Source organism: Leptonotus elevatus, chromosome 10, assembly GCF_054856555.1.
Source record: "Leptonotus elevatus isolate MCC_2025b chromosome 10, RoL_Lele_1.0, whole genome shotgun sequence".
Lineage (NCBI taxonomy): Eukaryota > Metazoa > Chordata > Actinopteri > Syngnathiformes > Syngnathidae > Leptonotus > Leptonotus elevatus.
The window spans coordinates 7,835,074-7,862,474 of record NC_141248.1 but is presented as its reverse complement, the minus strand read 5'-3'; the positions used below and the strand labels follow the sequence as shown (position 1 = coordinate 7,862,474).

Here is a 27,401-nt window from a genome sequence, read left to right as displayed (position 1 = left end):
TTTTTGTCAGTAACTAACCTTAAGATTGCACCAAACACAATTTTTTTTGCCCCCAAATCAAGCTTTAAACAAACATGTACTAAAATTTAAAAAATATATAATAAAAATGACCAGGACATGTAGACAGCATTTGTAGACAGACACCAGTTTCTACAGTTTATCAGCAAATAAATAAATAATAATGGTTGTTTAAGTGTTGAGTTATTCTTTAAGATCCCACCTTTAACCTGAAAATGTGTTGTGGCGAGGACCCTCTTTATATTCACATGCAAATATCCACTAGTCACAAAATGTTGATTTCTGGCTTTTGGATGCAATTTCAGGATGAACATAAAATGCTGAATGATCCTTAAAATGACTTATAAACTTTATTTGACCACCTGTAAACTTTTGAATACACATCCAACTGACTCTGAGTGGCTATATGGCCAAACAAACAAACAAGAAATTTCACATCATCAGATCTCGGTTATTACACGATTTTTTTCCCATATTGGTTTTAAGCAATTTTGCTTTTTAATTCTAGTAGCTAATACTTTTTAACACACCTACAGATCATCTTCTTAATATATACTGTACAAACATGTTGTTGGCAGTTGGCACTTACTCATTGAGTCACTTTACTGATATTGTGTATTTATAGTGTATATTTTTACATTGTATGTATATTCATTTATACTTTTTATTCTCTTTTAAATGTAATGCTGCTCAGTTGCTGCTTTTTCTTAATTGCTCCTAGAGGATGAATAAAGTTATATTGAATTGAATTGAAACTGCATGTTTTTAAGTATTTGTGCTGAAAACTAAATCAATTAGAGAGTAATTCCACATGTTTTAACATATGAAGTACATTTTTAAACCATATTTATAAGATAAGCATAGCAAAATATTATGACCATTTTTACTCAACAGTAGGGTACAATAAATGTAGAAAAATATAAAAATGCTGTGGGAAAAGAATATCACTCTTAAGGGTTTTTGCATGGGTGTAACACCCAAAATACCCATTGCACCCTTTGGAATAATGAAGATACCTTAAAATGTATACATAATGTTCATGCTTTGATGCTACATATGGCGTTAACATGAATTGCTACTTTTAAATGTGCATTATGAAAAGATGATACAATTGCTAGCTGCACCGCTAGTTTGTAGCAGCTAAACTGCTAATGCTACATGTATGTGCTCACACTCACACTTGGCTGGTAGTACTTCTTCAAATGATTAAACGGATTTGGTGTGTTGCCTGTTTTTGACTGAAAGCTTGCCGACATAACTTTCCTACCAGCTTAATTTGCTCCACTTCAACTGACAAACTTCTCTTGTCAAAATAGCCTCATCTGCCGAGGATGAATAAGTCATGGCTGACATATATTTAGCTTTTTTTTAATTTGTCTGTGTGTTTAGCTCCAAATTTGGTAATTATGTACTTCTCCTATTTGCCATTGCGAGGCTTCAAACAGATGTTCTCAGAGGAAGATGGTCACTGAGCTTAGAGCAGACTTCCCCAATCCTGGTCTTCGTGGCCTGCAGTCCTGCAAGTTTTAGATGTTTCCGTCCTCCAACAAACCTGATTCTAAAGATCATTATCAGGCTTCTGCAGATCTTGATGATGACCTGATTATATGGTTTAGGTGTGTTGAAGGATGGAAACATCTAAAACCTGTAGGACTCTGGCCCTCGAGAACCAGGATTGTGGAAGCTTGGCTTAGTGTCATCAGTAGGTTGCAAAAGGGATACACAATGTATGATTCACAGAAAGGCATAAAAGTCCTTGGGGGTAACACTTGCTATGAATTTTGCCATTCAGGTCCTTGATAAAAAAAATAAATAAAAAAAATGTACAATTGTGCATTCAAAATTTTACAGAAGATCAAACTTAGGCCAGGTGCACAGATTTGTCTGTTTTTGTCCCCATTTTGCCCTTTCCCAATGAAGTATGTCAAACATCTATCTTTATTTGTGATATCTATCACAGATTTAAAAAAAAAATCATTTGAGATATGGGGCCCTGATACAGGCTATTCGGTCCCTGTACGACTGATGTCAGAGTTTGGTTCGCATTGCCGGCAGTAAGTCGCATTCGTTTCCTGTGAGGGTTGGACTCCGCCAAGGTTGCCTTTTGTCACCGATTCTGTTCATAACTTTTATGGACAGAATTTCTAGGCGTAGCCGAGGCGTTGAGGCAGGTCCGATTTGGTGGCCTCAGCATTGCATCTCTGCTTTTTGCAGATGATGTGGTGCTGTTGGCTTCTTCAAGCCGTGATCTCCAGCTCTCACTGGAGCGGTTCGCGGCCGAGTGTGAAGCGGTTGGGATGAAGATCAGCACCTCCAAATCCGAGACCATCGTCCTCAGTTGGAAAAGGGTGGAGTTCCCTCTTCGGGTCGGGGATGAGATCCTGCCCCAAGTGGAGGAGTTCAAGTATCTTGGGGTCTTGTTCACGAGTGAGGGTAGGTTAGAGCGGGAGATCGACAGGCGGATCGGTGCAGCGTCTGCGGTGATGCGGATGCTGTATCGGTCCGTTGTGGTGAAGCTGAGCCGAAAGGCAAAGCTCTCGATTTACCGGTCGATCTACGTTCCTGCCCTCACCTATGGTCATGAGCTGTGGGTCGTGACCGAAAGAACAAGATCCCGGATACAAGGGGCCGAAATTAGTTTCCTCCGCAGGGTAGCCGGGCTCTCCCTTAGAGATAGGGTGAGAAGCTCGGTCATCCGGGAGGCACTCAGTGTCGAGCCGCTACTCCTCCGCGTTGAGAGGAACCAGTTGAGGCGGCTCGGGCATCTGGGGTGGTGTTCCGGGCATGTCCCACCGGCGGGAGGCACCGGGGACGACCCAGGACACGCTGGAGAGACTACGTCTCTCGGCTGGCCTGGGAACGCCTTGGGATCCCGTCGGAGGAGCTGGCTGAAGTGGCTGGGGAGAGGGAAGTCTGGGATTCCCTGCTAAAGCTGCAGCCCCCGCGACCCGACCCCGGATAAGCGGTGGAAGATGGATGGATGGATGGATGGATGGATGGCATTTGAGATTTGAAAAATCCTTATGTGTGTACCAGGCCCAAGTTCACCTGTGAAAGTTGGTGCATTTAGGTTCATCCTGAAATCTGATCCGAAAGCCAAATAAGTTAAAATTTTATGAGTTGTGTACATTAAACTTATTACAGTAAGATAGGGTGACCAGACATCCCGTTTTGATCGGAACAGTCCTGTTTTTTAACCTAGGGCTCGGTGGATTTTCCCAACCTCCCTGTTTTGTCCCGATATTATGCAGGTCTCGTCCCGGCATCTCGCTTTTTTGCAATGCACTGTGAATGTGATGTACTGTATGCCAATCACACAGTTGTCATAGTGATTCATACAATAAACCATTAAAATTGAATTTAACGGTTAAATTCCTATTTACTTCCAAATTCATGTTGTCATTCGCATACATTGACCGGAACTAGAAGTACTTCCTGCTTTCGCATCTAGTAATCATGGGAAATGTAGTCTTACTATCCACTGCAGTCGCAACTCGCCGGTCAGACAACGCAAGCTGAGCTTTCAAGCATTATATTTCCAGTGTTAGAATGTGTGATCGGCGCAAGGTAAACGGCACAGCCAGCTTCCAATAGCTGTCAGGACAGAGCAAAAAAAGTTAGATAATGGTGAGAGCATGGATTTGTTTAACGCTGTCAAACTGTCAACCAATTTAGCATTAGCAATGGCCACCCCACGTCGTCCATCTTTTCCTCACACCAAAACCCCCACCCCCTTGACAAAGATTGGTTAGCGAATACATTTGATCACACCTATTGTATATTTAAGAGTCCCGCTTTTTAATTTTGAAAATCTGGTCACCCTACATCCCAAACTCAAATTGTTCAAATCAAGGATCCTTCACAATAAGTTATTAAACAACTTCTTGTGTGAGTGTTGGAAATAGTTGTTTTTAGTTTTCTCATTGTGATCAAAGGTTCTTGTTCTTTTGCACTTCATTCCAGAGTTAAATAGTTATGTAGAAGAAAGAAATCCAGGAACAGTGCTGGTGTCATAGCTAAAAAGGACAGAGATGCCCAGATAAATGTTTTTTTTTCCTTTCTGTTTCGCTGATGGTGTCAGTAAGGGCGCTTGTGATGTCATGTGAAGAATACATTGTCTCATTTGAGTCTCCTTTACTGTGATCTGTCTGGCTCAATCTTGGACTCTCCGTTCTGTTTGTCGTTAGATTTCTGTGACAGGCGTGTAGACACGGTGGCTGCCTGCACCACGGCCTTGAAGCTACGCTTTCGCTTCTGTACGTTCTGCTCCGGGTGGAAAATGATCACGTAGACTTTGGGGATGTAGAGCATACCCAGCGACACTGTGGCACTCAGGCTCATGGACACCGTCAGAGTAGTGGTCTGGATGAACATCTGGAAACATGAAAAAATGAAAGGTCAAAAATCTTTCAACCGAAGGCGGAGAAAGGCTACTCTTGTTCACTTTGGTGACTCACAACATACAGGCACCAAGCCAGGGGGCAATAAGTATCCCCACACCTGTTTGCCGCCTGTCACCGCGGGCAACTAAAGAGTGGAAGAGAGTCAAACCCACCTTGCGAAGACTAGTACCAGAGCTCAAGCTGTGTGTTGGGTCTGATTGTATTTTTATATTTACCAGTCAGTAATCGTCATTTTATTTTTAGGACCGACAGACCGAGGTGGGCATTCCGTCAGTCCTCCATTTGCCAATAAAGTAAGTATCCATCAGTGACGTACTGAGAGGTCCTGGTCAATGATGATTACGCTGATGGACGAAAGCCCAATTCCGTCAGTGCTTATTCTGTAATTTTCTATTTAGTTTCTCGTCATTTGTCAGAAAACCAGGTGTCCGTCGGAGACAGACTGACGGACAATCAGTACTGACAGATTGGCCACCTCTGATATCCGTAATCCGAATTTTCCTAATGATGTGAGGCAGCTACAGTATCTTCTGTCACCAGAAATTGGACCGCCAAGGACCCCGCCTTTGGCCGGCAGAAATGTATATCCAAGTGGTAGACCTTAGCACGTGAAGTGATTATTTAGTCGCATGGTTTTGGAGTTGGGGTGGAAACATTGATGCACGGACAGAATATTCAAGCCTGAACCTCATACCTGTGAAACGGATGTGCTAACCTCTTTCAACTTGTACTTATCGTCGGTACCGTCTCGATATATCTGGCAGAAGCAGTAGGAGTAGCATTAGTTTAAGTGGCCCTGTCGCTCGCTCTTCTTTATATTCTATGATGCAGGAGTAGCGCAGTGGCGCAACGACATTTTTGATGACAAATAGCAAACGTCAGTAGCTAACAGGATAAAGTGAAGTGTTACTGTTATGCGCCCGCCAAGCTCGCAAATCATCATGGCAACGTAACTACATATGGCACATAAACCGATTAGCCTGCTGTTTTATTAGACATGTTTTTGGTTTGGCATTCTAGCGTCTTTGTTTGGCCGCGTGAGTATCATAATATGTTGAAGTTGTGCTTTTGCAGTAGAGATTTTCAGCAAAAAACAGTTTGCTCCATTTTGTGTTATTTGAACTGATTTATTCACCCATCACTCAGTAATCTTGTAGAACAACTGCTTTACTATTTACAGTACATTCTTGTGGCTAATAAGAAAAGCAAGCAACGTTAACATGAACATGAATTGTGTCTTATATGCCAAAAATTGCATGAGGTTGTTGATTTTACACATATTTTTGTATGTCTCTTTGTTTATATTTCTTTAAATTATGTCACAATTACCCTGATCCTGTTGGTGATTATAATCTTGATAGTAATTTTTTTATACCACTCTATCTGTATTGTGTCATCCGCAAGTGTCAGTAAACACACAGCGCACTGTATATCACATCAGGTGTAACAACATTATCTTGACTACGTACATTCCAATGCAGAAATGGCAAGGCCCCCACCGCCCTCCCCCAAACTCCCACAACCCGATGAGGGATTTATGACCAGTGTATGTATTCAGGAAAGGAGGCTTTATTAGTAGGCTTTGACCAACATCAACTCTCAGTGGCTCTTGCAAAGCCAATACCAATAATGTAAGATGACTTCCCCTGGGATTGACGCCAATGAATTATGAAGTCATTATTCAAGCAAACTGTACTGCTTCTAAATAAAAGAACACACATGTGCCATAAATAAGATATATTTGTGGCATAAATAAGTCATAAATTGTACGCTACCGGGCACACATCTTCAGCAGCATCTCTGGTTTAATATCCGTTCGTTCAAAATGGTTTCTTTTATCAGCTCATCCATGCTTTTTATCATTCTCACTCAGTGCCCCCCCCCCCCCTCACATCACCCAATTTCTGAAAGGAGCTGTGATGATATATGGATTGGATTTATGTTCTTATAGCCCAAGGCAAGCTGATGCACTACCTTAGAAATATTGAATGGTGCCTCCATATATGGATACAGACAGCAAGTTGAAGACCGCACATGATCCTGCACATGTACAGAGGATGAATAATATTTTCATGAGACGCACAAAAGTCTATATTTAGAACCCTTTTTTGAATGATGATTTATTGAATGTGTTGTGAATCAAGAGGGTTTGTGTCCATCTCTCAGTTCATCTGACCTATTTTCTTTCTGTCCTCCCTTTCTTATGTCTCTTTATTCCTATTTAAAGCAAGTGAAAAGATTTTAAAAGCACTGCAGGCTTTAATTATTTTAGGCCTCAGTGATTTACAATACATCTCTCTATTAGTCAAAGCATATCAGCTTTTTTCAAATATTTTCACAATTGTGTTCTTCGAGACAACAGAAATAGCCCACAAGGCAAATGAACCGCTGCCTCTCAGTGAGAGGAGGCAGGACATCCTGTAAGTGTCAAGGGGATCAAAATAGTAAGAAAGACAACCAACTCAGGTTACAAGTGGATCATTTGAAGGATTTCGTTACACTTACCCTAAATGTGTGTGCGTGTGGTATCGTTTCGATTTTTCCTCACAACCACAACTCCTGCTGTATCAGGAGGGTTCAGTCTTGGGAAAGCGTAATAAGGGGATCACCATCATTCAATGTACTGTAATTTTTTTAGGTGTGAAAATTTGTTTATGAATGTACATTAAAGGGACAATGAGTAAAATTTAGTACCATCTACTAATAGAATGCAATGACTGAAGTTCGAAGCACGTGCACTACGGTGTATCAGAGAGAACACACTTTTCACAAGCCTACCACCAATTACTACGTTTGCGAAGTTCTTCTCCTTCGGGTATCTGTAGCAGAAAGATGATGGCAAAACATGTCAGCTTCCTGTAGGGTGCGGCACAACCTATGTAATATAATTACTAGACCTACGGTTGTATATTTTTTTAAATGTATGTTGATGTGATAGAACATACTTTTTTGCATATTGTTGAAATTAACAGTAGGTTTTTTAAATGAATGAATTATTAGTTCACCACTAGGTGGCGCTAAATTATACACACTGTCGCTTTACGCTTTTCCTAAGCTTTTTCCCAGTTAGCATCCATAAAATCCAAAATCTTGGGGCAATTGCTGTCATTTTCGGAGGCTGAAGGGGGCACGAGTAGGGTTGTGCACATGCATTCTGCTGATGGTTTTCGGACAACTTATTCAAACCCAAACATTTACAAATACGTTTTTTAATACTTTGTCCTTTATGGGTTTTTTTATGCTAGATCATACAGAAGGGTTTGATACAGATCTGACATGAAGAGGCCACTTAAAGCAATGGTAGTTATTACAAAAAACAGCCAGCAGGTGGCAGCAGAGTATAAGAGATCAGCCAGGGCCATGTTGCAACAAGCTCCTTTTCCCAGTGTTTTCAACAGGTTTGTGAATAATGATGAAACTTAGCTATATCTCAATGCTAATTGCTGCAAAACGGAAACAGATACAAATATTTTTCTCTAATCGTTCTTTTGGTAGGTTTCATGTTTTTATAGCAATAGAACACAATATTCTGTGGGCCTTGCAAAATCAGTCAAAATCCAGTGAAACAGCCGGGAGCAAACTCTCTACTTCACTTCTAGTCTGCTTCTGCTGCATCTGGATTTTCTTCTACTTGTCTCCAACTCATGAAGCAAGATACCTTTAAACCCAGCACATCTGCATAATAATGTTTGGAAAGTACCTTCTCGGTAGATTGTGCAGTGCCAAAGAAGATGGGTACAAAGGCCAGCCAGACGATACAGGTGGTGTACATGGTGAAGCCGATGGGCTTGGCCTCATTGAATGTCTCAGGAACTCCTCTGCTCTTGATGGCGTACACCGTGCAGGTGATCATCAGAACGAAACTGTAGCTGAGACACAAGATGAGGGACAGATCGGACATGTCACACTTCAGAACCCCTCGGGCAAACTCGGGATTCGGAGGCTTCTGCTCTTCATAGTCGATGATGGTGTGCGGGGGCATCACGCCAAACCAAATGAACACGCCAAGTACCTGGAGAGAAGGTGGCATGATTAGTTTGAGTCCCAGCCAAACGTGACTGATCCCAGTAAAACTGGCACGCATCTATACCTGCACTGAGATAAGAATGAAGGTGATAATGAGCTGAGAAGTAGGACTGATGAACTTCGGCGGTGTAACCGACTTCTTGCCCTGTTCAAAGATGCGGTAGATCCGGTTGGTTTTGGTCAGCATGGCGGCATAGCTGATGCACATTCCAAGCCCCAGAAGCAGCCTGCGGAAGGCGCAAACCGCTACACTGGGCTCGGCGATCATGAGGAAGGTAATCAGGTAAATGAGGAAGATGCCCGTCAGCAGCACATAGCTGAGCTCTCTGCCGGAGGCTCGAACAATAGGGGTGTCGTTGAAGCGGATGAACGTGCCGATGACCCCCGTGGTGGCCAGGATGCCCAGGATTGCCAGGAAGACGGGGATAATGGCCCAGGGAGAACTCCACTCCAACTTGATGATAGGCGTGGGTCGGCACCCTGTACGGTTTTTAAGGGGCCTCATGTCGAATGGGCACATGTCACAGCTGAACTCGTCCAGAAGATACTGGTAGCCATCACAGAGCTCACAGTGCCAGCAGCAGGGAACACCCTTCACCATCTTCTTCCTCTCACCAGACTCGCATGGGAAGCTGCACACGGAATCTGGGATCTTGCGGTCACCGCCTGACCACTGCATCTCCTCTGGCTAGGAGAGAAGGACAGGTATAATATTGTTACTGGCGTCTTCTAACCACACTCCTTATAGAGAGCTCAAGTCAACAAGTCAAAATGTTCAAGTTGTTGTTAAACGCCAGAAGAAAAACTTTTATCGTTGTCCGGTAAAAACAGAAGCCAATGATCTTAGGTTAACTGGCTTTGATGGACTTAATACAACAGGAAAACAGCTACCTGGTAAATTCTGAAAATGGTTCTACTTGTCAAAATGTATATTGATGCACCCAAAAAGGTTTTTTTCTATCAATTAAGATCATTAGCACTTCTTCATAACACAACTAATAAATTGGTATCTGTATGGATGATGTATACATTGAGCCAAACTATAACTGTTCAATCTTGGTGGAAATAATTTCTAGTCTTTAACAGAGGTGGGCAAAACCATTGCTAGATCGGCCCGTCATTGGCAGATGCCCACCTTTTGGCGAGTGTTTTTATGAGCGAAGCCTTGTAAAAATAACCTTGTCAGCGAGCTGAATTCTCGCGGTATTTGTTCACAAATACTACGAGAATCCATCTCGTACTGGCAATCAGGCGTTGTTTAGGGCGGGACTTGCAACTGTGACAAAACCAGGAAGCGCTGACGCCGGGCGAAACTTACAAACCTAACATAGACGAATGAACACTGCAATTAATTACTCACCGTTTCCTCGTTGAATGTTGAACAATGAGAGGCACTTTGTGCATTTTTATCTGGTATCTGTTCGCGTTTTTTCCCCCCTAAGACGAGACCGAAGATGACATTTTCATCCGTTGCCGTGATTGGTCAAAACAAACGAGCACAAGAAGCCGCATGGTCCAATCAGCTCGAAGTATTGTACAGAATGTCCCGCCTTTCACGAGCAAATCACCTTGGAGCAGTCCCAGATTGATATTGTGGAGAACTTCCTTGAGTGAATCCCAATTGTCAATCTGGTTATTGCCAGGTTATCGTAAAAATTCAGACTGAGAAGGGCCATCTCTTTTGACCTGAATCAATACTCAATCCATAAAAAATTTTTGGAGGCTTTGCGTCATAAAGCACTCGCCAAAAGTTGGGTAGCCGTCAATGACGGGCGACTGTAACGAGGGTTTTGCCCACCTCTGGTCTGTGAACCGAACCAGCAAAAGCAAATACGGGTCTGCATGCAAAAAAAATGCCAACAACATTTTTTAGGGCAGTTTCGGATGTAGAATCCAAATCTCATTAGTTTTTTGCTATATTGCTGGCATTGGGCATCAGGCCAAAACCTTACTATCACCTTTCAGGAGACCCCAAAAACAGCATGTTTGTTCAACCATTTAAGTGCAACTTCGCCCCCTACCAGACTCTTGCACCACTTACTAATATTTGAAAACAGCACTGAAAGTGGGCGTTGAAATGGAGGACCATTTGGCAGGACTTGTATGCATGTAGTGATGTGCTTGTCCAGCCAAATTGTGTTCATCCCAGTGTTTAACCTGAAGATGACACCATGGTTTTTACCCCGAATTCAAGCTTTCAACAAACTAAAATGTCAAAAATAATGACCAGGACATGTAGACAGCAATAGTAGACAGTAGGCAAAATAAATAAATAAAAGACCCGGTGTTGAGTACCCCTTTACACTTACACTTTAGATTGGTCAATAATTTGTAAAAAAAATAAAAATAACACCCACTTGTGTCGACTGACTAACAGTATAATTTATTATTATTATTATTATTATTAAATTTTTTACCTAGTAGCCCACCAAAAGGACCAAAAATAACAATTAACTCATTCACTGCCATAAATTCATTTTTAAAAAGATGATAAAAAATTAGGGGTGACAGGCGATTAAAATTAAAAATTGTAACCGTAATTAATCGCATGACTTCACTAGTTAACTCACGATTAATCACACATTTTATGTCTGTTCTAAATGTATAATAAAAAATTCTAGGTTTTCATACTCTTGTTAACAAAAGTGGGAAAAAATGTTGAACTAATAGAAATAGTTCAAATTAATTTTTGACGTTTATAGCCGTCAATGGCAGTGAATGAATAAAAAAATAAATAAAATAAAGATTATTAAAAATTCGGGGCGTAAGGTGATTAAATTTTTTAATCGTAATTAATCGCATGACTTCACTTGTTAACTCACGCTTAATCACACATTTTATATATGTTCTAAATGTACAATAAAAAAAATCTAGGTTTTCCTACTCTTGTTAACAACAGTGGGGGGGGGGGAGCTAAACTAATAGAAATACTGAAATAAATTTTTGACGTTTATAGCTGTCAATGGTAGTGAATGAGTTAAAAAAAAAAAAAAAGAGCACATACCATATAACAAAATGAATCACACTGTCATCAGTGCAAAAAAATGATCTATGAAATATTTTGGTCATTCTTGTTTATTTGTTGATGCAAACCAGTGATCCCGTTGTGTCTCTCAAAAAAACCTATTTTTATACTGAAAAAAATATATTTACATTGAGTCGGAGGTGGTTTGTCCATTGGCCAATGTCCTTGTAGCCAGGGTTACTGACATTGGAAAGCTGGTACTGGAAGATGTCATATCGACCAGGTGCGTCTCCATTCTCGTTGAACATCACACCAGTTCCTGCACTTCCTGTTGGAACGAAAGAGTACTTTAAAGCTACTAAGATGTACAAACTCTTGAAAAAAAACCACCCATATTCTATTGAATATAGCTAACGCTTGCTTATGTCGCTCTTGTGCCATACTGTGAAAGCTAAGTGCAGGATGTGCTTTAGTGAAGGCTCTCCTGCACTTCAATGGTCTTTCAGTACACTTTGCTCTGGTGCCCTAACGTGATTGGATGTTCCGCTCACTTGCCTGCAGGCAAACAATCAGAAAAAAACCTCCATACAAGCCAAGGTCATCCAGAAAGAAGCGAGCAGTGAATATGCTTTCACGGAACACCTTTTTCCTTTTGCAAAATGGTGACTTTTTTTTTTATAAAAGATGATGAAAAGCGTTGAACGTGGGGGCAGCCACAAAGATGTGCTGTCTTCAAGTCTTGCTCGATACATTAGCAGACACATCTCAAGGTCTGCTGGCTTTCTTTTAACTGCTTTTTTTTTCACGAAAGTTCCTCAATTCAACCTTGCAGAAACCCCAAAGTCGAATCTTTTTTTCATGAGCGCAACCACGCATTAAGCAAGAGGGGTCAGAGAAAAGTCAATGGTAAAATCGTACCGTTGAAATTGACAGAGTGGATGTATTGGAGGAGCATACGTCCCTCCACGGGGTCCATCTTGTCGCAAATGCCCGAAGAGCCGCGACACAGGTCCAAGTGCATGCTGTGCAAGGCGTGAGCCATGGCGTAGACTGCATCGATCACAAACTGCACCTTCCCCTCCTGTTCATACTGAGAGTCGTGACTTATTCTTTCTTCACCTAGGAAAACATGGATGTGTCACATGAGGACAACTCATATGTATAATACTTCAATTATACTCAACAAAAATATAAGCGCAACACTTTTGTTTTGGCGCTCATTTTTTATGAGATGAACTTAAAGATCTAAAACTTTCTCCACATACACAATATCACCATTTCTCTCAACTATTGTTCACAAACCAGTCTAAATCTGTGATGAGCCCTTCTCCTTTGCCGAGATAATCCATCCGACCTCACAGGTGTGCCATATCAAGATGCTGAGTCCCCAGACCCAGCCCCTCCCCCCAATAAAACAAAACCGCACCTTTCAGAATGGCCTTTGATTGCGGGCAGTCTAAGGCACACCTGTGCACTAATCATGGTGTCTAATCAGCATCTTGATGTGGCACACCGATGAGGTGGGATGGATTATCTCGGCAAAGGAGAAGTGCTCACTATTACAGATTTAGAGAGAATGGTGAAATTGTGTACGTGGAAGAAGTTTTAGATCTTTGAGCTCATTTCATAAAAAATGGGTGCAAAAACAAATGTGTTGCGTTTGTATTTTTGTTGAGCATAATTCTGCAAAATTGCATTTACCTGTGCATTTTCTTCTGTCAGCTTCATATTTGATGCCAGGTCGTGTTAGTTTGCACTTGAAGTCGTCCTCCCAAAATTCAGCAAACCAAATGTTTCTTCTGTTGTTTTCCAAAGATCTTGAGGTGAAGTACTGGTCAAATCCTGAATAATTTTTGCAAAATTCATAATATTATATTCTTTGTTTCATGACGTGACAAATTATTTTGTTTGTGACCGTTGAGGTATGTATTTCTTGTATTTGTTGCTTTTGGTACAGGAATCCTCCGTCATTGTCAGACATCACAAGATAAGATTGTTTATTAAAGTTCTCATTTTCTCCTACCGTCAATAGAGGCTCTTTTTGGCAAGATAGTGACGGCCCCCTCCGCCACTTCCTCCAGGTCTTGGATGGGGGAGTTCTTGGCCCCCCAACTGTCAGAGCCAACAAATAGAAAGTGGCCAGTCAGATTGTCCTTTTTAGCAGCTTGCAACACTCGCCTGGAAGGAAACAGATTCAATTCAATATTTAAGTCATTTCTCTATTTTGAAGACAAAAGAGGGACCAGACAGACTGTATGAGCATACAACAAAATACAGTATTACATAAAAAAAAAAAACACATGTGCTTGAATATTCTGCACTTTGTTATCTGCCTCACTTCTAACCCTGATGTGTCCATTATTCTGCAATCTGGATTAATCAGACACTTGACCTTTTTCCTTTGCTCCAGAAAAATGAAAGATTTAATCAAGATAAATTCTGTGTAATTTCTTCAATGCTAATTAAACCTATTATCTTGATAAAGGAGTCCAAAGTCCAAATCCCGTAGATTCTCTTGCATTGTGCTTTATTGTTTTTCCTTTTACTGAGCATTTATCTCCAATTTTATCCAACCTCGTTTCTTAGTGGAGGATGACAGTGCTCCGCTGTTTATTCAGCTTTGAAAAATGGACAGCTCTTTACCTAAATTTTGTGTTTTCATCCACTTTCTTTGCTTTCTTTGGTTGATGCGTGAAAATCATTTGGCTCTTTCTCTCTGAAACTGTGTTCCACCTTTCCCATAATTGTGCGTTCTTGTCAACATGTCACCATCAAGATGATCTTTTCCTGCTGTACTCCTAAGCACTCACTTGATGTCGTCCTCGTTGGCAAAGATGATGACCCCGCGAGCGTTCGACGTTTCCATCAGTCTCTTGATGATCTTTTCAAACTCCCCAGGTCTGGGCTCTCGAGGAATTTTTATGGACTGTGCAATACACAGCCCACCTGTGTTGCACAAATAGAACATGTTATAACCATTCTTTTTGTTTTTGCCTGTCCTTGCATCACATGATACCTAATTGTCTACAAAAAAAACAGAAAATAATATATCATCAATAAACAGCATACATTACTCAAATACAGTGATACAGTGTAGAATTATTCTTCTGCCGATCAGATATAATTTTCTTGTGCAAACAGCCTCTAACAGTGTCACTAAAGTTACCCACAATTTCATTTAGATCTTTTGAAGGTTTACTAGAATTATATTATAATATAATATCGTATTGTATCATATCATATCATTATTATTTGATATTTGCAATGATTGGTGACTGAGAATAATTTTGTAGAGTAAATTTTACTCTAAAAAGGGTATTTTTGGTCCCACTCTAAACAGGGTAAAATATATACTTGGAAGAGAGTTATATAAAAAAAATAATCGTATTTTGGTCTCCTTTTGAAACAACAAATAGTAGGAGTGGCATAACTCAGGTGGTAGTCCCCCAAACAAGGGGTCGTTAGTTTGTTCCTCAACCCTTGTGTACTTTTTTTAATATATATATATACATATATATATATATATATAAACTAGTCAAATTTAATAAAAAAAACTCTTCTGAGTAAAAACAACTTTAATCGTTTTTTATTTATTATTTTTTTTAGGCAAATTCTCTCATACACACCAAAAATACTTTGAGTAAAAATTTCTTTTTTTCTTCAATTTTGAATGTTTTACTCTCTTCCAGGTTTACTCTACAGAATTTACTGTACCAGGCGAAAAGATTAAGTCTTTTTAGCAAATGTGTGTGTGTGTGCGTGTGTGTGTGTGGGGGGGGGGGGGGGGCGGGGGGTTGCGTGCGTGCGTGCGTGCTCCCGCGCGTGCGCGTATTTGTGTGTGTGATGCGATATCAGGTATCGTGAACCCAGGCAACATCTGAGGAGCTGGGGGCTTTACCCTGTGTACTGGATATTCAATTAATATTAATGTGACTGCAGTGCAGACTGAGGAAAAACAACCTGCTTCTCTGGATATCTGAAGGAAAGCATCGACTCCGCTCTCTCCGTAGTTGCCCTCTGATGCTAGTGTTGAGACGTAGTTCCAGCCCATGGCTTTCACAATGTCCACCATGGCCTGGGCCTGGTAAGAATCAGGCGGTACCACACGGGAGAAGAACTCGTATCGACTATTGTCGCTTAGCTCTGGCGCAGTGGAGGCATAGCTAATTTGGGGGATCTGAAACACACAGATGAATTAATGGTAACGAAAATTGGAAGGCAAATGAGGCAAATGATCACGTTGTTTTAAAAGGGGTACCCCAGGGTTCAATTCTAGAACCACTCTTGTTCATTTTGACAATTTTCACATGCTGGCTGCTTACTACTATCAAATGTAAACATTCTTGAATGTGTACAATTAGGCATTCAGTCAGCGCTGACAAAATTTATTTGATTGTATTTTAAAATGGCAAACCAGCAGCAACCTACAAACAGGTTTGAGCAATTGAAATGTTTACAAAATATATATATTTTTTAATTATCTTATTCATGCATTTTAAAGGAGACAAAAAATGTTTTTTTCATATTTTGCGTTTCATCCACACATAATAATAATTATTATTATTATTATTTTATATATATATCTGTCTATCTATCTATCTATCTATATATATATATATATAATTTATTTATTTATTTTTGCTATGTATATGATTTCTATGATGTTTCCTTGGCCAAGTCCCATTTGCAAAATATGTTGATCTCATTGAGGATTTTACCTGGTTAAATTGAATGCAGTACATACATTGATGCGTGTAATGTTTATACTGAGATTCTGACACAAGCTGACACACTGCATCGGATTAAAATCCAAAAAGTGGACTATCATAGAGAGTATTCATCTCTGCGTCATTCTCAGAAAGGAGGCAATTTTGCAATGTGATCTGCCCCGGTTTGCGTTGGGGCTATGGCGTCATAGTGAAATACAGATGGTCAGGAACACAGCTGTAAAAGCATTTGTTTGAAGGGGAAAATAGATGAAAAGATTAATTCTGAGGTGTCCTACGTCTTTGATGACATCGTTTATGTGGATAGTTTCAACCTTGACCCAGCTAATGCCAGTCTCTGTGTGTGGCTTAACAGTGGACCCTCTGGAGCGAGAAAGGTAGACACAAGGGGTAGAGAAGGGAGAAGAAGGGAGGAGTGGGAGAACCATTTCACAGATTATCTGGAGGATTAAAGAGGTTTTAGTCAAATTATGTTAAGCACAGAGGGAGAGACAGAGATCAAGGGACTAGAAAAAGGTTAGCATTTCTCAGTTGTAAGCCATACAATATATTTAATTCTGGAGTGCAGTTTGCTGCTTTGCGTTTAACCCCATCGAGCCCAACTTTACTGGTAATTCATCCACTTCAGCAAGGGTTGATCTTCCAAATACAAATTATTCAAGCAGGCACCAAATTCCATGCCGTCCTAGTAGACAATAGCCCCACAATTGATCATGTCACTTATGTCAGGAGTCATAATTAAGAAAGAAAAAAAACACACCAAAGAGTCCGAGATGTGGCATGCTTTGGATTGTGAGCTGTATTTTCTCCATCTATGATTCTGAAACATGTTGACCCCGGTTTCATCTCTTTAAAAAAAAATTATATTCATCAAGGCACCTCCTGATTGTAGATTCTGCCAATGATGTGCCTACCTTTTCCAGAATATTATTATTTTTGTTGTGAATGCTTTTTTTTCTTCGCCAACAAAGGATTCTGTAATCATACATTTTAGCTGTCTTTCATGAAAATCAACTCATATTGAATATTCCTCAACGGCCAAGGCAGTCACCTGATCTCAACCCATTCGACCATAATTGAGTTTAAGTTACTGGAGGTAAAAATGAAATCAGGAAGATGAATCTCATGCTGTCATTGACTTCAAAAGATGTGCAATTCATTCAGAAGACATTTTTTCTGGAGTGCCTGACACAACCAAACAATTTTTGGGAGAGCTGTCGCTTCCTTAAATGTATCTGTAAGCAAGTCGTTCAAATTTTGGCACTATGTGCGCCATACGCACGGGCCCCTACACTAACTGACAAATGGCATTCTCCACACATGACACATTACATTTCATGCTTTTTTCCCTCTCTTTTTTTGACCCTGATTTGCACTCCTCTATATTTAAATTATTATGTATAGAGGTGGGGTGAGTAGTGTTAGACTGGACCTCTACTTCAAAATAGGCTGATTTCAACAGGGATTGTAAAAGTTTGCTGTAATTCTTGCTCCATGGGGCCCTATTTTTGTACGCAGCACAAGTCTAGCGCAAAGAGCAGTTTTCTTTCTTTTGGTATTTTTGTATACGGGTGCAGGTAGAACTGTGTGTTTGAAGCGGCTCTCCTCATTCCCTTTAAATTTAGCACTAGAAAGGCATACGGTCTACATGGCTAATGTGTAGTAACAGCGCAGCTTGGCTTACCGTCTGTCTTTGACATTGCCTCCATCTAGTCTAGGGCCAGACTGGCAGTCACTTGGTTGCACCATGGGTAGAAAAAGTTGGTATGGGGCATGGTGTTGTGTATATTGGCTTAAGGTGACCCGATTTTCAAAATTCAGAACCGGGACGCTGCAATTTAGCTGGAAACGAAATACAATATACAATAAACTCTCATCAAATGTAATCGCTAGTTAATCTTCGGCAATGGAAGGTGGGAGGCGGGGGGAAATTATAATGGCCGACATGTGCCAAATCCTATTCGTCACCGTGGGGGGGTCAATTGCTAATGCAAAATGCTATCTTGGTTGACAGTTCAACGCGCTTAACAAGTCAATGCACTCACCATTATAATCACCAACTTTTCTTGCTCTGGCCCAGCAGCTATCGGAAACTGACCACATTGTAACATTGGAATTATACCATTAGAAAATGCAGTTTGGTCGGCGAGTGGCGACCACAATGTAGGACTACATTTGCCATGACTCATAGACACGAACACAAGAAGTAGTTCTGGTTCTATGCAAGGTTATTTTAGTTAACAAAAACGAACGAAAAAACGAAATAACCTATTTCATTAACGAAATGCAATATAAAAACGAAAATGCTTTTTAAAAAGCGAAAACTAACTGAAACTACATTTTATGTTTACAAAACTAACTAAAACTAACTCTCATTATAGCTAGCGAAAATGTCCTTTATTTTAGTCTTTGGAAATTAATTTAATGAGTGAGCCTTTTGGGATGATTTTGAATGTGATTTTAAGTATATTTATTTTGATACTAACTGAAATAAGGATGTTTGAAAGTGTTTCACACAGACGTGACGCAGCAGCAAATAGAAAGCACCTTCAGATGACGTCGCTGCTAAGTGACAATTTTACCTGCTTGACTTTTGGCTCCAATGGTTCAGCTCGCCTGCTTTTTCATTTAACTCAGCCAAAATGCATGACTTTTTTCATTTTACTATGTTTTATTTTTAAATATTGTGCACACTTAATACACGTTTAAAAAAAAGAAGAAAAAAGAAAGAAAAGAAAACTAGAGCTGCGAGCAGTTATAAAGCGCCCTCGCAACCCAGGCCACGTTGGGCTACTTGCAAGTCGGGGTACTGGCACATTGGGGTACTGTTACATAGGACAAGGACCATCTAAAATGTAAATGTATTTATAAAATCGTTTTTTGTACCTTGAGGGCTGTTACATATGCCTTCAAATTTTAGTAACTCTAAGTGAAACATCCAACCAGGAATGCTTCATTAAGTAAGAATTTTGAAACGCATAATTTGATGCCCCGCCTCTGGGGGACTTCCTGTTAGGTGTAGCATATGGCCCCGATAGACTTTTTTTTAGGTCGTGGGCTGCTACATATGTGTCCAAATTTTCGTAACTCTAGGTTAAATATATAACCGGGAATGCTTCATTAAGTAGAAATTTTGAAACTCCATATTTGATGCCTCACCCCTGTCATACAGTACGTGATGTTATCCCAGGTGTTGAGATGGTACAGCCCAAGTTTGAAGTCAATCGGGTTAACCGTGTAGGACAATGGGGCAGACGTATGACCCCTGTAAATGTGCAAAAATTGACCGAAATTGGCCATTCAAATAGTCATACCTCACTTCCTGTTCATATTAGGGTACAGCTATCCAAAAAAAATTTGTTCGTCTGGATGTGCTACAGGTGCCACCCAATTTTCGTAGCCGTAGCACAATCGTAACGGGACAGGGATCTGTTAAACCTATGTAGGGGGCGCTACAGACCCATTTTTCAGTTATCATGTATGGCGACTTAAAAATATTAAATTTTTCGCCAGGCCCGATCTGTGTAAAGATTGCTGAGTTTTCGTTCACGTTAAGTGTCTCAAAATCGCGATAGTTTGTGGAGAATAATAAGAAGAATTCCATCAGGAACAATAGGGACCTCGCAGCGATCGCTGCTCGGGTTCTAACCAGTACTGAAACTAACTAAAACTAAATTAAAATTAAGCATTTTTTAAATAATTAAAACTAATAACTACCAGAACCACCTTGGAAACTAATTAAAACTAGCTAAATTTCAAAAAACAAATCTCAAAACGAAATAAAAAAAATAACTAAAATAAAAATTCCAAAAATATAATAACCCTAGTTCTATGTGATAGTACATAGGAAAAAACTGAGAAGACGGCACCGGACCTACAAAAAAAAAATAATAATAAAAAAAACATCAGGACAAAACAACAGGAACTCAGGAACCGGGACTCTCCTGGCCACACCGGGACGTCTGGTCACCCTAAATTAGCCACACTGGGGCTAAATTCAAAACAGCTAGAGCTAGCTTGAAGACACATTTTTGTAAACAGGCAGCTAACAAAAGACATACTTGGTTGTGCGAGATGAAAATGTCAAATTTTCTATTATATGTCCCCTTTACAACTCATGGAAACAGTATACATTCATAAAATAAAATAACAGCATAACATGTCACCTTTCAAAGACATACTCTTCTTACAGTTATGCCACTTTGTTGTGGAACAGTAATGATGACCAATGTGGTGTGTATAGGTTGAAACAGCTACTCCTCTGTCTAAGAGCAGATGTTCAGTGTATGTGAGTGGAGAAGAATGTGCAGTGGAGTGTGCAGCACATATGGACAGTAGGCAGAAACACACCATTTAGCTAAATCTACTCCTCTCCGGCGAGGCCACAAGTTGCTGTTATCCTGGAACCAATGTCATCCTCTGGCCTGATGCTCTATTTTCAGCCCAGGGTCCTGAGCTGCTGAGAGGGGCTTAGTGGAGGTTGGGATCTATAATTCTGTAGTTAACATCTGCCCTTTACGCAGGCTGCTGCTCCTTGGCTCCCGGGGAGCATCCTCGTCATAAAGAATGCAAGTAGCCCGCAGGAAGGAGGAGAAATACACTTTACCCTGGCTTGCCTCTAAAACTTTGCTTCTTTGAAAGGGTCTGATTCTCATCTTGAGGTTTTTCTACATTTACAGACTATATTCGATGACATCATGTGGGATTTAGACTCTGTGTCCTAGCTTTGCTATGATGAGCAGTGTAATCATCACAGGTCAATTGTCTGTAAAAAAATAAGTAATAATAATAAAAAAAACTACAAAGCTGCAATACAGATTAGCCAGTGGTGGATTGTATTCATAGTCTACATTAGGGGTCGCCAACCGTTTTGAAACTGAGATACTTCATGGCTACTCAATAATGCGATGGGCTGGCAGTTCGACGCACACCTCTGAAGTAATACAATGACCTTTAATTATATTTTACTACTAATTCAGACTGTTCGTGACTAAAAAAGAAGAAGAAGAAAAGATTATTAAAAATTAGGGGCGTCAGGCGATTATTTTTTTTTCGTAATTAATGGCATGAATTCACTAGTTAACTCACGATTAATCATAAATTTTATATTTGTTCTAAATGTACAATTTTTCCCTAGGTTTTCATACTCAACAACAACAAAAACTTAACAAAAATGGAAAAAATGTTAAACTAATACAAATAATTCTAATGAATTTTTGACATCTATAGCCGTCAATGGCAGTGAATGAGTTAACATGAAGTCTCTTTACATTCAAAGTAATTTTAATTATTTTATTTTTATTTTTTAATAATCTTTTCTTTTTTTAAAGGAAATTAGGGGCGTCAGGCGATAAAAAAATGTTTTATATCATAATTAATCACATGACTTCACTAGTTAACTGACAACTAATCATAAATTTTATATCTGTTCTAAATGTAAAATAAAACATTTCTAGGTTTTCATACTCTTGTTAACAAAAGTGGGAAAAAATGTTGAACTAATAGAAATAGTTCAAATGAATTTTTGACATCTATAGCGGTCAATGGCGGTGAATGAGTTAATAAGCTTCTTACAATGATTATGAACAATGATTTGACAAGGTAGGAAACAGATAAACATCCGTTTGTAAACTTTTTCTGTAAATATCTGCAAGTGTTTACTTTTTCAAAGGATCGCTTCTACAACATTCGAAGAATATCACAATTTCCCCAGAACAGGCCAATGATGCAGTCCTTGGTGGTGGCCCATGTTAGTGACCCTAGCGCCAAGTCTGGTCCTCAAGAGCCCCTATCCAGCCTATTTTCCATGTTTCCCCTCCTCCAGCACACCTGAATCAAATGATCAGCTCATCAGCAAATTCTGCAAAAGCCTGATAATGATCCCCATTATTTGATTCAGGTGTGTTGGGGGACAGAAACATGGAAAACAGGTTGGATAGGGGCTCTGGAGGACCGGAATTGGAGACCCCTGTTCTAAACCTTGTGTTAGATTAGGCCTTTTTATGATTAGCCCGCATCTAGCAGAAAAGGCTCCACAGCTGTGTATACATCCAGTAAATAGTTCAACTGAGAATATGCAGTCTCCTGATTGCTATTATTAGCATAGAGAGCATTAAAGTTAAAAGAACGGGTGAAAGTTCTCATCAGAACTTTACATTTCAGATGAACATGTACATTTCCCTCAGTCAGTTATGATCAAATCAAACAATACAAACATGTTTTTCTCCGGGACGACTTTCAGGTAAAAGAAAAAAGAAAAAAATTCCACAAGTGATTATCTGTGACTGTTTTAGATTTTGGACCTTACTCAAGTGTAAACATTGACTGCATTTAACTAATTTATAACTCCAGAGCTTTGCAGCAGTAGCAATCAATCATTTGTTTCAATTGTAATGTTCAACATTTTTGTGGCCTTCGGGATTTGAGAAAGTAAGGGTGCATTATTCCAGAAAGAAAAACAACTTTTGGTACCAGTGTTAATTCAAAACTTGAACATCTTTGAACATTTGCGGTGCGCCTGAGGCTGTGTTTACACTTGACATGTTTGATTTTGTTAAAACAATCACAAGTGTGATCACTTTGCTTGTGGAGTCCATTCAAGTGTGAATAAAACACTTGGACGGAGAACATTTGAAGATTTGGTTTTTGGTAAGCGAACTTTGGAGTGGTTCAGTCACAAACGTGTCAACGCTACATGAATCAAATACATAAATTAAGTAAACGAGGACCAAACGTGATTTTAAAGTGTGACGCTAAATATTAAAGTGTGAAGCCTAAGTAACCTTATGTAGGGCTAATTGAAGAAAATCACCAGCCCATATCGTCAAGTGATTTTATGTGACTCGTGATAGCTAGCTTCACTTGACTTGTGTTCAAAAACGGTACAATTCTGTAGAGTACATTTTACTCGATTTCGAGTGGGACCAAATAGACTCATTTTAGAGTAAAAATTACACTTGGAAGAGAGTAAAATAAAGATTGGGGGGGGTAAAAAGTCACGTAAGGGGGTTGAGGAACGAACTCACGACCTTCAGTTTGGCAGACTGCCACACTACCACCTGAGCTATACCATTACTACTGTTTGCTTATATTCAAGAGGAGACCAAAATAATATTTGAGACCAAAAATGATGGTCTTGGAGTTAAGAAGATTCCAGCTGACACAAGCGATATACAAACACACAGCAGGAGCTGCGTGGCTCTGGGATAGTCTCCTAACCTGACGTGGGTTTGTTCCTCAATCCTTGAGCGACTTTTCTTTTTTTTACTCTCTTCTAAGTGTAAAATGTACTCTATTTACAGTGGGACCAAATAGACTCCGTTTAGAGTAACATTTATCATCATGAAACTGATCATAAACAAATACCTGGACAGGGGTACCTATATTCCAATAAGTGTAACTGCCTCGCACCTTAGTCACACATCTAGCCCATTAACAAACACAGAACAGCAGTTTTGGCGAGCAGCTAGTTTAATTTTTGACTTTTCCTCAGAAAGACAAACTATGGATGTTGCACTTTCCTAAAAGAAAACATTTAAGCTGCTGATTTTGTATTTAAAAAAAAAAAAAAACATTACATTTGTCCCTCTTCCTTATTGTACAAAGGTGTGCCAACTTTCAAACCAAAGTATGTATAACAAACTATGAATGTTCATTCATGTGGTTTCCATGTGGCCACCTAAGGGCTATCGTAACCACAATGTGGACTGTGATGAAAAACGAAGGTTGCCAAATTTACTCTAAATTGTTCAAAGCTGTGAATTTGAATGGTTGCTGGTAAGTGCACTGTGATTGGCAGAATAAGCGGTGGGAAATGGATGGCTTTCACATGCCACATCATCATCATCATCATGCTTGCTGAAAAGGAACTCAAATAGTTGCGAGTCTAAAAGAGAGAGACATCTTACCGAAAAGAGCCTGAGCACATTGGCCACCATGATGGATACGGAGCTGCCCGAGGCCCCGATCACACCGACCACCCTCTCTGGTTTGGGGATGATCGGAGGTTCTCCGTTGGAGCAGCGCACGTCAGACGTGTCCTTTTGAATGAGGGCTTGGACAAAAGTCAGGGATTGCTCCAGCGCGTACGTATCTCGCGAGCAGGTGTCCAGTATTCGGGCTCCCAGCGTGATGTTGGGCAGCAGGTCCGGATCACTGTTGATCTGGTCCAGCGCATATAGCATGGCTTCCAATCGATGGATTCCCTTTTCCCTTTTAATGTCTCCGCAGGGAACTCCCACTGGCCCTCTGGAGTGTACTGGGAACAGCCCCCCCAGGGTGATGTCACCCTCAATTTTGAGAGACTGGGGCTGAGTGCCCTGTTGGGCCCGCAAACCCGGGAGGGTCCCCATCAACAACATCCACAGCAGTCTGGAAAATGTCCTCAGCCAGCTGCAGTGATGGGACAAGAGGGCTTGTGATGTCATGATGCCGACCAGCAGAGGTACGTGGAGCATCGCACCTCTCCTTCTACCTTTGACACCTGCGGGGTCATTCACACAGAAGACTTGAAGATTCAATCATCATCTCATCAGCTCCATGTGCTCTGCTTTTACACTTTTACAATGTCTGACCTCATCACTTAATACACGCTAACTTTCTTGTGCATATTTAGTTATTCCATATGGATTATAGTTTATTATTTCTTTACAGGAGTGTAAACTCCAGTGGATTTCAGATTTACTGTATGAGTAAATACACTCCCTGGATACTTCATTAACTTCACTGATGCAGTCTGCTGAGATCTAAAACTTGATATTGTGGCATCATTATTTGTATTTTTATTTCCATTGGCACTACCAGTGTGGTAATAATATAAGAAGTTTATTTTAGTTGTGTACAGGGGTTTTCTTTTATTATATACCTGAATTATGTACTGTCATTTTACACCACTGCAAGCAAATATATTAATTAGGACTTGGTTCTTGCAACATCGGCCGATACTAGTATCAGTATTGGCACTGTTGTGGCCATTTTGTGACTAGAAAGTAGAAAATTTTAAAGAAAAAATTCCGTTAATTTAATTCCATTTTAACAAACAAAATATTGGGATATATAGATTATTATTATTATTTTTTTTTATTATTATTATTATTATTATCTGTCATTGTTTTCTGGGGCAAATTTTATGTATCAAAAATACTGGTGCAGTGGTATCAGTATAATCTAAAAATTTATTGGTCAAATCTACAAAAAAAAAGGGTTACATTTTACCAATCTAGCTGGTAGTTATGTGTCCGGCAGATCCTTTGGTTAAAACAACCATTCTAGAATGGTAGGTGTTTTCAACCGATATATATTGGTGAAGGCCAACCGATACAAATTGGTCATTCTGACCAAGATATTGATTAATCTGTGTTAGAGACTGACATTTTTTCGGGATTCCCATGGGTCCCGAAAAAAAAGTACCACTGATTGTCTCACCCACCTAAATGGGGTGAAATTTGTTCTCTGCATCTGAGCCATCCCCTGAGGGAGTGGTTAGCAGCAGCAGGGGCCGCGCTTGGGAATCATTTGGTGATCTAACCCCCCAATTCCAACCCATAATGCTGAGTGTCAAGCAGGGAGGAAAATGGGTCCCATTTTTATAGTCTGTGGAATGACCCGGCCCAGTCTCAGGGTAGACACTCTAACACTAGGCCACGGAGCTGGTCATGCCTAGTGATCCATCTAGACATACATTTCCATTTTAAACACTACATTATATATAGTAATCATTTATAATAATTAATAAATACATTTAGAATACACTAACTTGAGAGAATAAATATATTTCCAAGTGATCTATCGAGAATTACTTTCTATTGTAACAAATTTCATTGGTTGTTTAACTAACCAATAAAATTGGTATGCCCGTAACCACCCGGAATGGTCAATGTCTGACCAATCTATTGGTTAATCAAGCCACTATGAGCTTAACCTACTAGATTGTTGTTGTTTTTTTAACCAATTGATTTTAGAGTGAACTTGGTATAAGTATCACAGACTACTCAAGAGTTCAAACATCCCTAATAATGATAAACATTTTACACTAATGCTTAACGTATTTTCTCATTGCCTTGTGAGGATGTACCCGATGAAATGTCCACTCGAGGCTCATAGGTGAGTTTGACAATAAACTCGGCATGATGGGGCCATGCAACTTTATCAGTTAGGCTAATTGTACTCGAATTGAATGTAGGCTATGCAAAGAATGCAGAACATTTGTATGATAAACATAAAGTTGTAACATTGATGGCTACATTACAAGTCAAAATTTGAATTTTCCGTCTTGCATACAGCTTTTATAAGAGCACATCATAGTAAACATAATACATTTTTCAAAACAGAAATCGTCTACTGAGACATTTCTTCATTGCATGTATAGAGAGAAGAGGTCCAAAATAGCGATTCCAAAATAAGTTTACAGCACTTTTTAAAAATATATATTTTTACATTTTTATTTCTAGTTCATATGGTATCATCTGACAGTTTGCACTTAAGTGTATATTGTTAATAAACCAACACATTTCTCGACTTTGGTGCATGCAATTGAGTAGAATATTGACGTGACACCTTGTACCATTACAACAGATGCAGAGCAATGTAAAAAAAAAAATGTTTTTAAAAGTCACTCACCTGCCCATTCTTCACCACCTTCTGGACCAATTTTATCCCTCCCACGTGCTTGTATCCATATTTCCTTCAAAGTGGGATTCTATCTCAGTGGCCAGGCTCCCCTCTCCACACCAATCATCGATCCTTTATCATTTCACTCACAGAAAACAAAACCAAAAAAACAAAAGCGCACTAAAAACTTGTAATTGTGATGCATCAACCTGAAAATGAAACCCTGATTTTTCAGCCTTTAGGGTAATGCTATCATGGCAGAGTCGAGGGAAAGTGTGGGGCGAGGAGGGGGTGGGGGGCGGAAAAAGTGCAATATCACAGCAATGAGATTCTACAAATCACTGCCAAATCCCTTAAAAGCTCTCTCATGCTCTCGCTCGTTCTTTTCCTTCTGTGCGCATCTCTGCGCGGGTGCTCCACCCTCCTCCTCATCCTCCTCCACCTCCTCCCCTATTCCGCTCACTCGCTCTGCTGAACTCTCTCCTCACTCACTCAGTCTCTCGGCGCACTAATGGCCACAGATTGGGATTATCATGCAGGCGTCTGTGAAGAAGCCACGAGGTGGACTAGCCCACTTTTTTTCTTTTTTTTTTTCCATACATCTGAACCAAATACAGAACTCTCTCCACCCCCCACTATGATGGACCTCGGTCA

The 27,401-nt window shown here is 40.0% G+C and overlaps 1 protein-coding gene across 1 annotated transcript; it reads right to left on the bottom strand.

The window, feature by feature from the left end:
- Positions 1–355: 355 nt before the first annotated feature.
- On the bottom strand, positions 356–27,191 carry grm6b (glutamate receptor, metabotropic 6b). Its single transcript, XM_086086419.1, has 11 exons — positions 26,757–27,191; positions 24,047–24,621; positions 15,373–15,589; positions 14,223–14,358; positions 13,436–13,590; positions 13,114–13,254; positions 12,331–12,531; positions 11,601–11,740; positions 8,512–9,135; positions 8,122–8,433; positions 356–4,392 (listed from the first exon to the last, which is right to left on the bottom strand). Exons 2-11 carry the CDS (start codon positions 24,593–24,595, stop codon positions 4,153–4,155), a joined length of 2,715 nt encoding a protein of 904 aa, XP_085942545.1. The 5' UTR covers positions 24,596–24,621; positions 26,757–27,191; the 3' UTR covers positions 356–4,152.
- Between the last annotated feature and the right edge of the window lie 210 nt (positions 27,192–27,401).

Coding starts and splice junctions, on each gene's coding strand:
- grm6b (XM_086086419.1), bottom strand. CDS start 24,595: ATGCTCCACGTACCTCTGCTGGTCGGCATCATGACATCACAAGCCCTC. Junction 15,590..24,046: donor ATGTGCTCAGGCTCTTTTCG/GTAAGATGTCTC, acceptor TGTGTGTTTCAG/ATCCCCCAAATTAGCTATGC. Junction 13,255..13,435: donor AAAAAGAGCCTCTATTGACG/GTAGGAGAAAAT, acceptor AAAATTATTCAG/GATTTGACCAGTACTTCACC.